This window comes from Talpa occidentalis, unplaced genomic scaffold, assembly GCF_014898055.3.
Source record: "Talpa occidentalis isolate TD23 unplaced genomic scaffold, MPIMG_talOcc4v2.1 talOcc4.7, whole genome shotgun sequence".
Lineage (NCBI taxonomy): Eukaryota > Metazoa > Chordata > Mammalia > Eulipotyphla > Talpidae > Talpa > Talpa occidentalis.
In genome coordinates, this window is record NW_023605083.1 from 38,382,960 (window position 1) to 38,398,126 (window position 15,167).

The 15,167-nt window shown below is 45.5% G+C and overlaps 2 protein-coding genes across 12 annotated transcripts in view; one reads left to right on the forward strand and one right to left on the reverse strand.

Moving 5' to 3' along the window:
- The window catches only part of FAM219A (family with sequence similarity 219 member A), a 49,949-nt gene extending 45,447 nt beyond the window's left edge, over positions 1-4,502 (reverse strand). For 4 of the 10 annotated variants that reach the window (XM_037491422.2, XM_037491420.2, XM_037491416.2 and 1 more), the window contains exon 1: positions 4,145-4,177. Coding sequence is in view for 6 of the 10 variants with exons in the window: in XM_037491417.2 (XP_037347314.1) it covers positions 4,145-4,204 (60 nt within the window). In the remaining 4 variants the exon portion in view is untranslated. Of the gene's footprint in view, positions 1-4,144 lie in introns of all 10 variants that reach the window. The other 6 variants (XM_037491424.2, XM_037491423.2, XM_037491418.2 and 3 more) reach the window with 4 other exon arrangements.
- A 261-nt stretch (positions 4,503-4,763) lies between these two features.
- Positions 4,764-15,167, forward strand: part of DNAI1 (dynein axonemal intermediate chain 1) — a 50,851-nt gene continuing 40,447 nt past the window's right edge. For both annotated transcript variants that reach the window (XM_037493077.2, XM_037493078.2), the window contains exon 1: positions 4,764-5,000. In XM_037493077.2, the coding sequence (XP_037348974.1) occupies positions 4,971-5,000 (30 nt within the window). In that variant the 5' untranslated portion in view covers positions 4,764-4,970. The remainder of the gene's footprint in view (positions 5,001-15,167) is intronic.

A 15,167-nucleotide genomic window follows, 5' to 3' on the forward strand; every position in this document is an offset into this window, starting at 1 on the left:
GGAGACCAGACTAGCATTTCTCTCAAGCATACAGATACCCTGTCTGGTGCCACATGCCTTTTTTTTTCCTTTTTTTTTCTTTTGGTCTCTTTGGTCTCTGCACAGGAGGCAGAGTATTTTACCTGACACAATTGAGTGCTTAAAAGTTCCATTTGTATTTTTGCAACAACTATTTCTCTTCAATTGCAGCTGAAGAGAAGACATAGCCTGTGAGACTGCACTCACCAGTCTAGCAGACAGACAACCAGGCCAGAGAGCTATCCCTGCCGTTCACACAAACAATAGCCCAAATTCAACCCAATTGCTCAACAGAGCACCCTGGATAGCTGGGAGTTTCCAGAAGTCGATGAGGTGTGTCCCACAGATCAGAACTGGCAGGGTTCTTTTTTTTTTTTTTTTTTTTGGAATATCTGTGCAAGAAAAACTCAGGGTTATCTAGGAGATAGACACAGAGGAGTGGAGCCCAGAGGCTTGGTCTCCAAGAGGAGCTCTAATTTCTTTCATAAGAAAACAGGAAGAGACCCTGGGGAGCTCTCAGGGATAGGCCTAGGCCTGGTTCAGCTGTGGAGATGCAGCCAGGCCAATTAAATAATTGGCGAGATGGGGAAACAAGGGAGGCCACTCCCTTCAGGCAATCTCCCACCCCAGACAGGAGGTTCCATGCAGCTGTGGCAATAGCAACAACAGAGCAGGGAACTCTTCCTCTTCCTCCCACTAGCTGAGAACTATTGCTTAAATTAGCACCCTGGAAACACCCAGATCTGCTGGCTGTGCCTTCTCTCTCAGCCCCTGCCACAACCTTAGGCCTCTCTTTCAAGCTTGAGTTTCTCTTTTAAATAAATAACAATAATAATAAAAGATGCTCTCTCCATACAGCTCATCTTGCCAGGTATGAATGACCACTGGATTTTTCCCACCATTGTGGGGGAAAAGGTTATTTGATGATGGAACCCATGTGATAGGTGTCTATTAGCATTGACTGGTCCAGAGGGTCAGAGAGAGCTCCTACTCCACCTTCAGAGAGCACACACTGAGAGAGTGAGCAAGAACAGCAAACCTCTGCTGACCTGGGAGCTGAACAGGAGGGCAGGGCCTTATCTAGGTCTGTGTTGCTGTGTTCTCAAGTGCCTACTATGTATCTGGAACAGAGCAGTTGCTCAATAAATATCTGGTGAAATAATTTGCTGAATCAATGGTATCAGGTCACTAGAATATTCTTTGGAAGAATGAGGAGCTATTGTTTAAACTTTATTTATTTTTTTTTAATATTTATTTATGCATCCAAGATCTGGGGTACAGGCCAGAGGTGTGAGAGGATTCACCAGAGACAGAGTGGGAAGCAGAACAGGCAGACTGACCGAAATACATTGCTGAGGGGAAGCAGCGGGCGAGTCAGGAAAGGTCTGCTGCGCCATGTGGGTAGCTCCCTAGCTGGGGATCGAACTCATGCTGCAGTGGCTGCAAATAGCTTCATAGGTTGTGTCTTAACCCCCTGCGCCACTGGGGAGGCCCTATTGTTTAAACTTTAAAAGAGATAGATTGTCTTCATTTCATGAATGGGAAAACTGAGAACAGGGTAGAGGAGACACTTCCACAAGGTCTCAGACCCAGCACAAGGTCTCACTGAATAATTGCAAAAAATGAAATAGGCCACAGCTGAGTCTGGGACCCTTGTTTTCACACTTTACCTAAAAACTCCTAAGAGCCATTTTTGCTCCTCTCCTTGGTCCTTTACTTCCATAGGATGACACTTTGATGTCTTATGCCCCCAGATGAGACTTGGGGGAAACTCCACACCAGATTCTGCCGGTCTCAATAATGTACAGAGCATCTGATGAGTTTTTGGAAATCCTCTAGACTTCAACCTGGGAACAGGGGTCAAGAAGCACAGAGATACAGGGCAATGTCTAAGGCTTTCACTCAATCTCAACAAAATACCCTTGTGCAGAGAGGGCTCCTTTAGTCTACAAAAAAAGGCAGGGGAGGGGTCTGAAGGCAGCCACAGCTTTTCTGATGAGTGCCGCCTTGCCATAGCACTTCTACTCCAGAGTGACACAGATTAGAAATAGCTCGAGCCTTCTCCACTACTCAGTAAAATCATCACTAAGAACTTCAGGCAACAACAGAGGCACCAAGGACAACTGAGAGAGCTTGGTTTCCCTCACCGCTTTGCCTGGATAGCTATGGCCCCTCTTCCTAGGAACCCCAGATAGAAGAGAACTATTCATTGCTTTCTTCTCCTAATCCACTTGGACCTCATTTTCCATCCATTCTCCCTGGGTTCTTGATTAGATGCTTAAAACTGGAAAGGCAATCTAGTTTGACAAGTCAGGCTGACTGCAAAGGTAACCCAGAAAGGAAAGTTTTCTTGGGCCTCCCCGGTGGCGCAGCGGTTGAGCGCTGGGTTGCGAAGCTGCCCGCGGCCTCTGCGGTGCCGGTTCGATCCCCGGCTGCTCCCCGGCCACCTGAGGAGGGTCCCACATGGCGCGCAGACCTCTCCTGCCGCCTGCTGCTCCCCTCAGCAGTGTACTTCGGTCCTTCTGCCTGCTCTGCTCCCCGCTCTGGCTCTGGTGAATTCTCTCACCCTCCCGCGCTTCTGACTGTACCCAGTGCATGTATAAACAAAACAAACAAACAAATAAATAAATAAATAAATAAACATGCCTCTATTAAAAAAAAAAAAAAAGAAAGGAAAGTTTTCTTAACCCAGCTCAAAGTTCTTAAAGTTCATAGGGACAGATGCCTCGCCAGGATGTTCTGCCCCTTAAATAACCCAATGATGACATCAGACTAAGAAAAAAAGTCCTGCAGCATCTCTCTCCCCAGTTTAATATTGTAGATTTCCATAAAACTTTGAGGCTTTGGCTTCTAGAACCAAGTACTCACAAAAGAGAGGAGAGACCACCTATATCTCCTGCTAGGTGTCCTCTAATTCTCTTAACCATTACCCCAAAAGGTGTGGCTTTGAGTTAGCCATGAGCTACAAGGTGGGTCCCCACCAAGGTCCATCTTGGCTGCTATAATGGGCAGGTTCCTTGCCCAGGACACCACAAAGCACATCTGTCAGCCAGGGAGCCTGAGGGGAGAACCTGTTTCTCACCTCCCCACCTAACTCAGAGCTCTGGGAATCCCAGAAACTTCAGAAATCGGGGAGCTCTGCTTGGGTCCAGTTGAGTTCAGAGAGAAAAAGGCCAACACCTTTAGCCTCACGGCCTATCCTGCCACCTTCCAGCTGCCCCTCAAATTCCAAGGGAGAAAGGAGAAGGAAACTCGTCCCTTCCTCCTGTCCCTATACCAGCTGGCTAGGCCTCAGCATCTCCAGCCCTACCTACAACCAGGCAGGCAAGGCGGGCAGGGTACCTCCTCCCCCGCAGCAGTGGCCAGGGGCATGGTCTCCCCGAGGCCTGGGCTGCGTGCGCCGAGTCGCCCCCCCTCTTCCATCCCCTCCGTGCAGTGCCGGTACGATGACATCATTCCTCCCTGACTCCCCGCGCGCGGACGGGCGGCAGGATCGGCACCCAGCGAGGCCTCGAAGCACGTAGGCCTAGGATGCGGGGGCTTGTCTGAACGGGTGGGCACCGGCGGCTCCGGAGAGCCCCGCCCCTCTCCGCTGGTTCCCCAGCTCTCTCATTGGCGCCCCCAGATTCTCCATCTCGTGGTCGCGCTCCTCCTCAGACCTGGTCCCCCAGCCCAGACTGCTGCGCTCCCCTCCTCCACACCCAGCGCATCGGTGGGCAGGCCCCTGCCCTAAATAAGCCCATTTCCAGCCCCTCCCGGCCCTGCCCCCACCCGCAGCATCGCAGGCCTCTGGGGCTGAATTAAATGCCTCCCCCCGTCCTCCCTGGCCCCCAGCCCAGCCCCCGGCCCTCCTCCAGGGTGTGCACCCCTGTGCCCCCCAGGGGCCCCCCGACGGCGCTCCCGAGCCTCGCTCGGCCTGCTCCTGCGGACGCGCCCTCCGACCTTCCAGGCCGCTCCGCCGCGCGCCTCTCGCGCCCCCTCCTGCCTCCCCCTCCCCGGGATGCCGCCCGCGGCCCTCAGCCCTCAGGACGCGGCCCTCACGCGCCGTCCCCGGGCCCCGCGCCCCGCGGCCCCCTCAGGCGGCGCCCGCTCCCGGCCCGGGCCTGCCCGCCGCCCGCCCCCTCACCAGCGGCTGCATCTCCGAGTGCGCGGTGGGCACCTGGAACCGGTCGATCTCCTCCATCATGGTGCCGGCGGGCGGGCGGGCCGGGGGCCGGGCGCTGCCAGGGACGCCGACGGGACCGCGCGGGGCGGCGGCCCCAGGAGCCGGGGCGGGGGTGCAGAGTAGGCCGCCCGGGACGACAGCGGAGCCGGTACCGGGGGGGACGCGGGGAGGGAGGCTCGCTGGCGGGCGGAGGCCGGCGGGACGCCGTGGGCTCGCCTCGCGCTGCCGCGGCTGTGACCCGGCGGAGCCGCAGGTCCCGCCTCGCCTCCTCCTCAGGCGCCGCCGCCTCCTGTCAGCAGCTCAGCCACTGCGGTGACTCGGCAACTCCACTTCCGGGTCCGGGACACCGCCTGGATCTGCATTATTCATGAGGGGGCGGGGCCTGGGCGCCCCAGCCCCTCCCACTTGCGGGAGTTCCGAGGACGCGCGGCCGCGGGTCCTATTATTCTGGAGGAGGCGGGACTTAACGGAGCTGGAGGTTCCCGGCGCGCCCAGCCCCGCCCCCTCTCGGACGCGGGAGGGGGCGTCGGGGGCGTCAGAGCGCCTGCGCCCTCCTGCCGGTTGGTTGCTAGGTAACCGCGTCAGGGAGGAGCCGAATTCCTCCCACTAGGGTGCGGGGACCCACAACGACGGTTGTCCCCAAAGAACCCTTGCGACTGGAAATTGAAGGGAAAGAGAATCCGGATTTTTCTGTGCGTGGCCGAGAGGACGCCAAAACCTTTGTCCTCAGGCGGGGGAGCGTTTGGGAGGCGCTCCAGGTGTTGAGGGGCTTCCTGCTGCTTCTAAGATGCCTCCGAAACCGACACCTTATAAGCAGGTAACACACGCTCCGACAGGCCCTCTACGGGCCACCTCCGACCCTCCCCGCCAGCGATCACTGATCATCCTGTCCTACTGATTCTTCTTCTCCTGTCCTTGTTACCCCACAACCTTCTCTCTCCCTGTGACCCCCAGCCCGTGTTCCCACTGACCTCTAGTCTTGCCCTGCTCTCTCTCACTGACCCTAGCCTTCTCTCCCACACTGCCCCTGACCCGTTGTTTCCTTCCTGACTTTCTCTTGTCCTTTCTTCACCATCCATTCTTTCACTCCACCCTACAGACCCATCCTGACCACCCAGTCTCCCAAGCCTCCTGCCCCCCACTCCCATGTATACATTCCTCATTGCCCTCATGTGCTTGTCCTGAAAAAAAAAATTTTTCAGCCCTTTGCTGTGTGTGCAGCTCTGGGCTAGCTGTGCCTTGCCCTTTGGGAGTCCCCAGAGGGAGTACAAGAGAATTCACTGTATAGGAAACACAGAAACACGAAACACAGAAACACGAAACACAGGGATTTGGTGGAGATTTCTGTGATGGGAGACTTGAGAAGAGAGAGGGGTCAGGTTAAGAAGAAAAGGAGCGAGACCTCTTTCCTTTCCCTGCCCCCCACCATTTATGCACTGCACACTTCAAACACTAATCCCCCACTCTTTCTTATATGTCTCTCATTTCTGTGAGCCCCTGGTCCACTCTTGTAACTCACTCGGCTATGTGAACATTGTTTCTTCATGCCACCTAGCCAGATGTCATCCCTTCTCACAGGAAACCCAAGAGTCATTCCCTTACCCTCACAACGCAGAGTTCTGCTTTCCTCCCCAACAGCACCCTGAAAGGAAAGTCCCAGATTCTTGAGGAGCCCTCTGTGGTGAAGCCATTCAGTCCTTCAAGAATCACTTTTCCCACCCACTTTATAAATTACCATCCTGGGACGAATATGCAGTTCCTGGCTCTGTGAGGCAGAACTATTTATTTATTCTAAATCTCCCTCACTCGGGCCTAGGTGTTTGGGGCTTTAGTGAGCAAATCTGTGTCTGTACGGTTGTGGCTTCGCATACTTTGGTCTGGCTTCCTCCGCATTAGCCTTTGCTGCTTTACTCTTTCCTCTGGCCTTCCACAGCACCTTTCCTCAATCTCTACAACCATGGGAGGCTGCACGTTCCACACAATAAGTCCTAATTGTATATTAGGGTTGAGCTGTGTTTTGAAGCTCATGAACTTCAATACATGCTTGGACCTACTTGTTCTTCTTCATTTACATGCAGTTTATTTGTGATTCTTCATTACAGAGGTCCAGTTTATATGCAATGAAATGGATCATTTTAGTTGCACGTGTTGACAAATTTTGGCAAATTTATACACATGTGAACCATCTCCATAGTCAAGATACAGGACATCTCTTCTATCCCCAAAAGTTCCCTTGTGCCTCATCTATCAATTCTCCTTAACCCCAGGTTACCCCTGATCTGTTTTCTGTCACTACAGATTAGATTTATCTTTTTTAGCGCTTGCAGTTTGAACTGGCTTGGTAATCAGTCTCCAACACATTTAGGAAGCAGAGCAACCTGGATTAAACCTAGATGTTTGTCCCCTACACATATCAGCCCCCCAGAGGGAAGGGTTATTTTACCATAGTGTAAATATTGGTGTGTGAGGTATGAGTAAAGGTAGGGTTGGGTTAGGATGTCTTTGTCACCCCCCTTGTAAGCCAGATATAGGACAACCTAGAGATGTTTCAGAAGTTGTCCCCGTCCTCAGTTCAGTGGGGGGAGACAGAGCATAGGCATATAGAGATAAAGGAGTGGGGGGACCCCTGGGCTGGGAGAGAAAGAGACATGCAAGCTGAAGCTGCAGAAGAACTTCAAGGAGAAGGTGGGTAGCACTGAGATGCTTGCAGTGGACAGGGACAATCAGGCTTGGGTATGCTAGGGGATAGAGAAGAGGCTGAACTCTTTGTTCATGTTGCCCCTTTGTTCTCAGAATAAAGTCCTTAAAGTCCAGCCTGCTTGGTATGGCCTTGCATGGTCTAGCTTTACTACCCACCTGACTTCGGATATCACCATTGCTCTATGTGTACACTGAACTGCCCTTGTTTCCCAAAAGGTGACATCTATACTTTCTCCCCTAGCCCTTTCGAACTGCTGTTTCCTCCGCCTGCTTGGTATAGTCTTTTCTGTCTGCTGCCAGCTGCTCTGTGCTACCCAGCCTCAAATCTCTCCTTCATGTCCTGGTCATACATTAGGTCTCAGCTTAGCCATCCTGTTTTCCTACCAGGGATTAAGCCCCCTTCTAGAGGCAGGATAAAGTGATATTTCCCTAGACTATAAAACCTGTGATGGCAAGGTCATGTCTGTCTCATTCATTGTTGATTCTCTGTACCCCGCACAATGCCTGAGAAAAGTTATAAGTTAAATACAAATTTCAAATGCCTGGAGCTATTCTTTGGAAATTTTTATCTAAATGTGTTTGAAGGATAGGAAGGGATGAGCCTGAGATGGGGAGACTAGTAGGGAGTGATAACAAGGAAATAGCACTGTAAAAGCATGTTTTCCTGGGTTCATATTTATATCTGCTTTGGCAGTAGATTATAAATGATTCAAATTTGAATGACATACACCATGCTTTAAGAGCTGTTAGAGGTGAAGAGATCAAAAATTCTGATGCTGGAAATATTCATTGTCATTCAACAATAATTTATTGAGCGCCTACTATGTGCCAGGTACTGTTCTAGGTATTGGTGATACAGGAACAAAGAAAGTCCCTGCTCTCATGACGTTTATCTATGAGCGGAGGTAAATTGTCTATAAACAAATAAAATAGCTTATCAGGTGGTGATAGGTATCAAGGAGAAATATAAAGCAGGAAGGTGGACTAGGGAACTTAGGAAACCAGAAGGTTCTGATGTAAATAGGGTAGTCGAGGAAAACCTCACAGAAATGACCTTTGAAAAATATCTAAAGGAACTGAAAGAGTTAGCTATGTGGTGTCTGGGAGAAAAACATCCCAGACAGAGGGCAAAGCAAGAAAAAAGTTCCTGAGATGGGAGCTTGTTGCACATGTTCTGGATCATCAAGGAAGGGAGGGGAAAATGGCAGAGAGTGCACCCCTGTGTCCCATAGGGTTAATCAAATAACCCATGGCATATTAAGTTGATCATAATGGCGCTCCATGAATCATAATTTGTAATTAAAATGCATGAATGTCAGGCATCATAAACCATGACCAGCTCAAAACATCACTGGTAATGCCCCAATAACAAATTGTCCTTCCTGAAAATTGTGAGAATTCCAACTGACTGCATGCGTATATGTGCAAGAGAAGCTTTGCAACATTGCCAAACATTGCCTGGCAGCCAGACTTCTTAGTAGAGAACTGAATTAGAGTCTTCTGTGAATTCCAGTTAAAAGCTAATTTTAGTTTATGACTAACAAAGTTTAGTACTCCTTTATAATTCAGTTGGTTACCATAAAAAAAAATCAAAGTCTGGAATTTTGCATGATTCTCCTGTAAGAGCCAAATAAAAGGCCTGTGTTCTCAGATCGTTTTGTGCTCTTTCAAGAGGCCGTTCTGGGACTATACTTTAGAAATATTGATGTTGATGAGAGATGACTGGGGTAGGGGTGAGTGGGTCTAAAGCCAGAAGAGAGACATAGACTATCCAGAGATTTTTAGCCTGATGACTGGGCCTGGGGTCCATGGAAGAAAGGACAGGAGGAGGTGAGGCGAATCTAAGCAAATCTTATATGTTTCTTTATGTGCAAAGTAAGAAGGTATCTTCACGTTCTGACTTTTCTTTTCAGTGTCATCCTTATCTGTTATCTTCTTCAAGCCTTCGGTACGAACTTTTGCCTCTTTACCTCCCAAATATTTCTTGGATCAAACCACTTTTTTCTTATTCTTTGCCACCTCCCTAACCCAACCTACAGTTATTTCTCACCCACAGGGCTACAAAAGCCTTGTAGCTGGTGTTCCCCTCTTTCATGCATGCCCCTTCTAGGCCATTCTCTATTCTGCATCAAGCGATCTTTTCAAACTGTCTATCTAATTATGTCATCCCCCACTAAGAAACCTTCCATGACTTCCATTATTGTTAGAATAGGGGCCAAATTTTTATTTTTATTTTTTTAAGATTTATTTATTTATACAAGAACCGGGGTACAGGCCAGATGGTGGGGAGGGTGAGAGGATTCACCAGAGACAGAGCGGGGAGCAGAACAGGCAGACTGACTGAAATACACTGCTGAGGGGAGCAGCGGGCAAGACAGGAGAGGTTTGCTGCGCCAAGTGGGACCCTCGCAGGCGCTGCAGAGGCTGCAGACAGCTTCACAGCGCAGCGCTCAACCGCCTGCGCTACCAGGGGAGGAGGGGCCAAATTTTAAATAACCCTTCAGGGCATGAGTAGGTTGATGCTTGCTTGGGTCTCTAAGCCTTAACATGTACTACTATTTCCCTGTCACTGCCACACTTACTTTAGTTTTATGTACTGTCTGCTCTATCTTCACACCCTTCCTCACACAGGTACTTCTACAATTTCACCTCACATATCAATCCCCTCAGTTCACTTCAGCGCCCCCGTCCTGTTAATGAAGATAGGATTAAGTTTCCTCTATAATACAGTCTTGTTGTTATTGTTCCTTTCTTTCATCGTATGCATCATATGTAGTTGCTCACTATTTGTGTAATCACTTGATTATTATATGCCGCTCCCATTAGACTATGAACTCCTTAAGAGTATGACTTATGGATGTTTTTGTTCATATCTGTACTCTCAGCTCCCAACACAGTGCCCATCAGGTCAACAGCCTTCAATGGACTGATTATTGAATGAATGATGGAATGTGGTTGGGGAGGTAGCATAGGGTATAGAAGCAACTGGTAGGAGCTCCTAACTGCTAGGAGGAAGACTTCTAGGAGGAACAGCAACTTTTAAGGTTTAGACAGAGGAAAAAGAGTCCAAACTATAGGATAAGAGTGGTCGTAGAAGTTAGAAAACAACAAGGAATAAGAATGTCCTAGAAGCCAAAGAGTGTATTTATAGTGAGTTTTATAGAGTACATGGTCAGCTATATCGCATGTTGCTTCTAATGGGCCAATGATAATGAGGGCTACTATAACCCTTAAATTTAATAATGAGGAAGTCATTTGGGAGCTTGGAAAAACAATTTCAGAGGTAAAAGATTGAACTGAGCTATTTACATGGCAGTAAAAACCATATAAATCAGGAATTTTAAGAGATGAAAGATCTGAAAATGTTGAATACCAAGGGAAAGGACCCATGCATAGAGAGAGAAATTGAAGATGAAGGAGACAGACATAATAATGACTAGAGGGAAGTCTGAGAAGCTAAGAGTGGATCAGTTGTGGACAGGAGAAGGAACACTTTGTAACAGGAGAGGACAAAGAAGGAAGGGATGGATACATGTGATGATAATTTAGAAGTTTAGTGGCAGGAAGTTGAGAGTTTTCTCTTCTCTCCCTTAGTGTTATGGAATTCCTTCTGGAAGTGATAACTAGAAAACAAATTTTGCCAATGGCTGTTCCATTTTGTTATGATTACAGTCATGCTATTTTCAGAGTTATGGTCTGAGGTTTGTCATGCACAATTATCAGATTACAAAACAGCTGTGAGCATTTGAGGCCAGAAGTTGGTCTCCTCCCCTGTTTATGGTGGAGCCTAGCACATTGTTAATACTCAGTGCACGCCAGGTACTCGAATAATAATGGCAGAGAGCTTTTGTGCTTATCCCTGGGCTTTGCAGCCTGCAAGCTGATGCTCAAGAGTAATTTGGTTCCAGCCGTGAGTGAACCACACAAAAGTGTTTTCTGCCAGTTAGAAATTTGTATGAAGGGTTCAATCTTCCCAATAGCTAAGGACTGACAGAGTTGGAAGGAACAAACAATCAAAGAACACAGCTGTCAATCAAACTTTGATTTCATGGCTTTGTGTCACACAACACTTTGCCCTGCTCATGAAGTCACTGGATTCTGGTATGTATGTCCTTCATAAACTTACCTCCCAGATTTGAGAACTCTGAAAGTGGGACCAGCTCAACCTTTGTTCTTCCTTAGCTATCATCCTGGGATATGGCACATAGTACATGTTTAATAAATAGGGGATGAATGAATAATGAATTCGTTGATGAGCAAATAAATGAATGACGAAAGATATGTAATACAATACTCTGAACACTATTTTCTTTCTGGCCACCAGAAGCAGCAGCTTATACCCCTTTTATCCCCGCTAAGCAGCCTAATTCTGTTAATAATTATGTGAAGTATTAAGCTAATTTTCCTAGTTTTCTTTTTACTTCACATCCATTTTCCCATTTCGTTATTTTTTCCCATATTTTATATATTCGTTCAGAAATCTTGCTTTGGAACAAATCGGAATATAAATGGATAGAAAAGTCTGCAGCATAGACCTGTGGTTCCAAGCCTCCATATCTATGTTAGTGATCTTGTTCCCTCTGTCTACAATGCCCAAGTCTTTCTTCTACCTCCAATACTTTTTGGGTCTTGCAAACTCTAACTCATATATATATATATATATATATATATAATATATATGATAGATTTATTTATGCATACAAGAACTGGGGTAGGGGGTGAGAGGACTCAGCAGAGACAGAGTGGGGAACAGAACAGGCAGATTGACTGAAGTACACTGCTGAGGGGAGCAGCGGGCAAGTCAGGAGAGGTCTGCTTCACTATGTGGGTAGCTCCCTCGCTGGGGATCGAACTCATGCTGCAGTGGCTGAGGACAGCTTCATAGGTTGCGTCTTAACCTCTTGTGCCACCACATATATTTTAATTAAGTTCTTTAAATTGCAAAGAACAGAGGTTCACTCAAGTTACCTCAACTAAAAGAGGGGTGGGTGAAAGGGGAGGAGGAGGGGTATGTGGGGGGTTGTAGTGAGTATTATAAATACACACATAGCCTAGAATTGGAATTGGAAAACTTCTGGTTCTGAAACAGGTGTAGATACTAATTACTTTTTCCATATCTCTCATAGCCTCTCTATATCTACTCACAGCTGCTTTTCATTCTCTGTTCTCATTTCCCCATTAACCAATTTTTCGGTAGTTTTTCAAATCCCTTTTAACTTTATTGGGTCTCTAACTTATCATGGCCACTCTGGTCTTTCTCTATTTTACAAGATTTGTCTGTTCTGATCCCCTCTCTATCTCTGGTGAATCCTTTCACCCCCTGCACCTCTGCCCTATACCTCAGTTCTTTTATGCATAAATAAATTAAAATAATAATAATAATAATAAATGAATAAAACACATAGCAATATCCTACAAATCCTCAAATATTTAAAAGTTAAAGAATACACTTCTAAATAACCCTTATGTAAAAAAAAAAAGTTCATTGGAAATTTAAAAAATATTTTAATTTAATGACAATGAAAATATACCATCACAAACTGTGGGATGCTCTAAAGTTGTGCTTAATGGAAATGTGTGGCTTTAAATGTTTATTTTAGAAAAAAAGAAAGATTTAAAATCAATGTTCTGGGGAGAAGCACTATGGACTATGGTGGAGGGCTATGAGCATCTTGGTAGTGGGTGTGGTGAGGTAACAACACTTGACAGGGGTGAACCCATACCTTTAAATCATATACAGTGTTGTAAACCAATTTAACATCCATAAAAATAAATAGCCCCCCCACACCCCCCATACAGAATAAACTAAATGGCATGATTGAACATCTAAAACAAATTCTAATTTTTCAATTAAATAAATCATTTAGAAATAAATGTTCTAAATTTCTATCATAAGAAAATGGAAAACAATAGAGCCAAAATTTATTTTCATCAATTCCATTTATCTTATTGATTTATTCACTTATTGTTTTATAGAAACAGCAAGGAAAACAATAGAGAAAATTAGCAAAGTCAGATCTCATCAAGGTAAAAAGAAAGCACTATAACCAATAGCATGAATGAAAACCAAGACATCACTACAGAATCTACAGACATGCAAAAGAATAATAAAGAAATACTATCAACAACTTTATGGCAATAAATTCAGTAGCTTAGATGGTATGAACAAACTTCTTGAAAAATATAGTTTACCTCAACTGATATAAGAAAAATGGAAAATATGAAGATTCCATACCTAATTAAAGAAATTGAGCTCATAATTCAAAATCTACAAAGAAAATCCAGATTCAAGTGGTGTTACTGATGAACTGTATCAAAATTGCCAGAAATAAATCTTACACAAAATCTTTCAGAAAACAGAGAAGGGAAAAGTCTCAAGTCATGTTATGCTACCAGCACAACCCTGATATAAAATCAGAGCTTTTACAAGAGAAGGAGATGTTAGACCAATATCCATTGTGGACATATAAGAATAAAATCCAGCAAAATATTAGCAAATCTGTTTGAGTAATATAAAAAGGAAGAATGTATTAAACCAAGAGAGGTTTTATCACAATAGTGCAGAGTTAGCTCAAGGTCTTCACATTACCAGAAAAAAGGAAAACAATCATATGATGAAAGATGATATAAAAATGGAAATTTTTAAAAATCATTATTATTCATGTTTTGTGCATGTGTTTATTTATCCACCATCCCTCAGACTCCACTTACCCTTTCTCCCTCACCTTTCTCTCTTTACTTCAGAAACTTCACTTGCTTTATTGGTGTCCACAAATTTTGATAATGATTTTACCTATATGTCAAATCATTTGTTATGTAGTTGTCCAATATTTGTCTTTGTCATTCTCACTTGCCTTGATGCACATAATTCCTTCAGCCAACTTGCATTTTGGTGCAAAAGGCGACAGTTGATCTTTCCTATGGCTGAATAATATTCTGTGTGTGGATATATCATATCTTCTTAATCCAGTGTTCTATCAGTGAGCACTTAGGTTGCTGTGGAACCTATTTAATTGAAAGAAAATGTTGTTATTCCTCTATTGGAACACCTGAGATTTGTAGGCTCCTTTCCAGTAAAGACTTCTTAGGACTTAGACAGTACTTTTCAACTATTCAATTAATGTCCTCATTATGGGACTCAATTGCATGGAAAACCATGATAGAGCAATAAAACAATAACAACCACAAAGGCTACCACTGTTACTTGAGGACTTATTGAGTGCTGGACTCTGAGTTGGGTGTCCTTTATTTTATATTTACAGCAACTCTAAGGAGGGCACTAATATTTTTCTTCATGTTACAGATGAGAAAATGAGGATTAGAGATGAAATATTTTGCTTAAGATCTCATTTATGCCAGAGTTAGGCATCCAGCCAAAGCTTACTCTAAAGTTCCAGTATTTGAAACTTCCCCTACCCTCCCTTATGCAGCCTTAGTTGAGAAGGGTCCCTTAGAATTGGCTTCCAACCTCCTGGGCTTCCAGGGATGCATGAGTCTTGTCTTGTAGTTATTTTTCCTGCATTGTGAGTACAGTGCTAACACTGCATTAATAGGAAAGAAAAACCTCCTTAACTTTGCTGATTTTTTAAATTCTTAATTAGCATTTTAAATTGTAAAGGTAATATGAATTCATATTAAAAATGTCAAAACCATAACAATGAGAATAAGATGAACACTATTGGTCCCCCGCCCCACAATCTCCCGTCATATTCCCTGAACCAAACAATAGTCAAGAGATTCTGTCTATTCCAGAAATTTTGTGTGTATACACAAACACATATACATTTATTCTTCTTTTTTTTTTCTTTTTTTTTTTTTTTTTTAATAGAGGCATATTTTATTTATTTATTTGTTTGTTTGTTTCGTTTATACATGCACTGGGTACAGTCAGAAGCACAGGAGGGTGAGAGAATTCACCAGAGCCAGAGCGGGGAGCAGAGCAGGCAGAAGGACCGAAGTACACTGCTGAGGGAGCAGCGGGCGGCAGGAGAGGTCTGCGCGCCATGTGGGACCCTCCTCTGGTGGCCGGGGAGCAGCCGGGGATCGAACCGGCGCCGCAGAGGCTGCGGGCAGCTTCGCAACCCAGCACTCAACCGCTGCGCCACCGGGGAGGCCCATATACATTTATTCTTAAAGTAAGCCAAATGGGGAATTTATTCATATAACTTACTTTTTTATTTAACAAAATACCTTGGAGAGCTTTCTATAACAATATATAAAAGTTTATCTCATTCTTCTTAAAAATATGCCTAATATCTTATAGGGGTTAAGTCCCAGCACTACC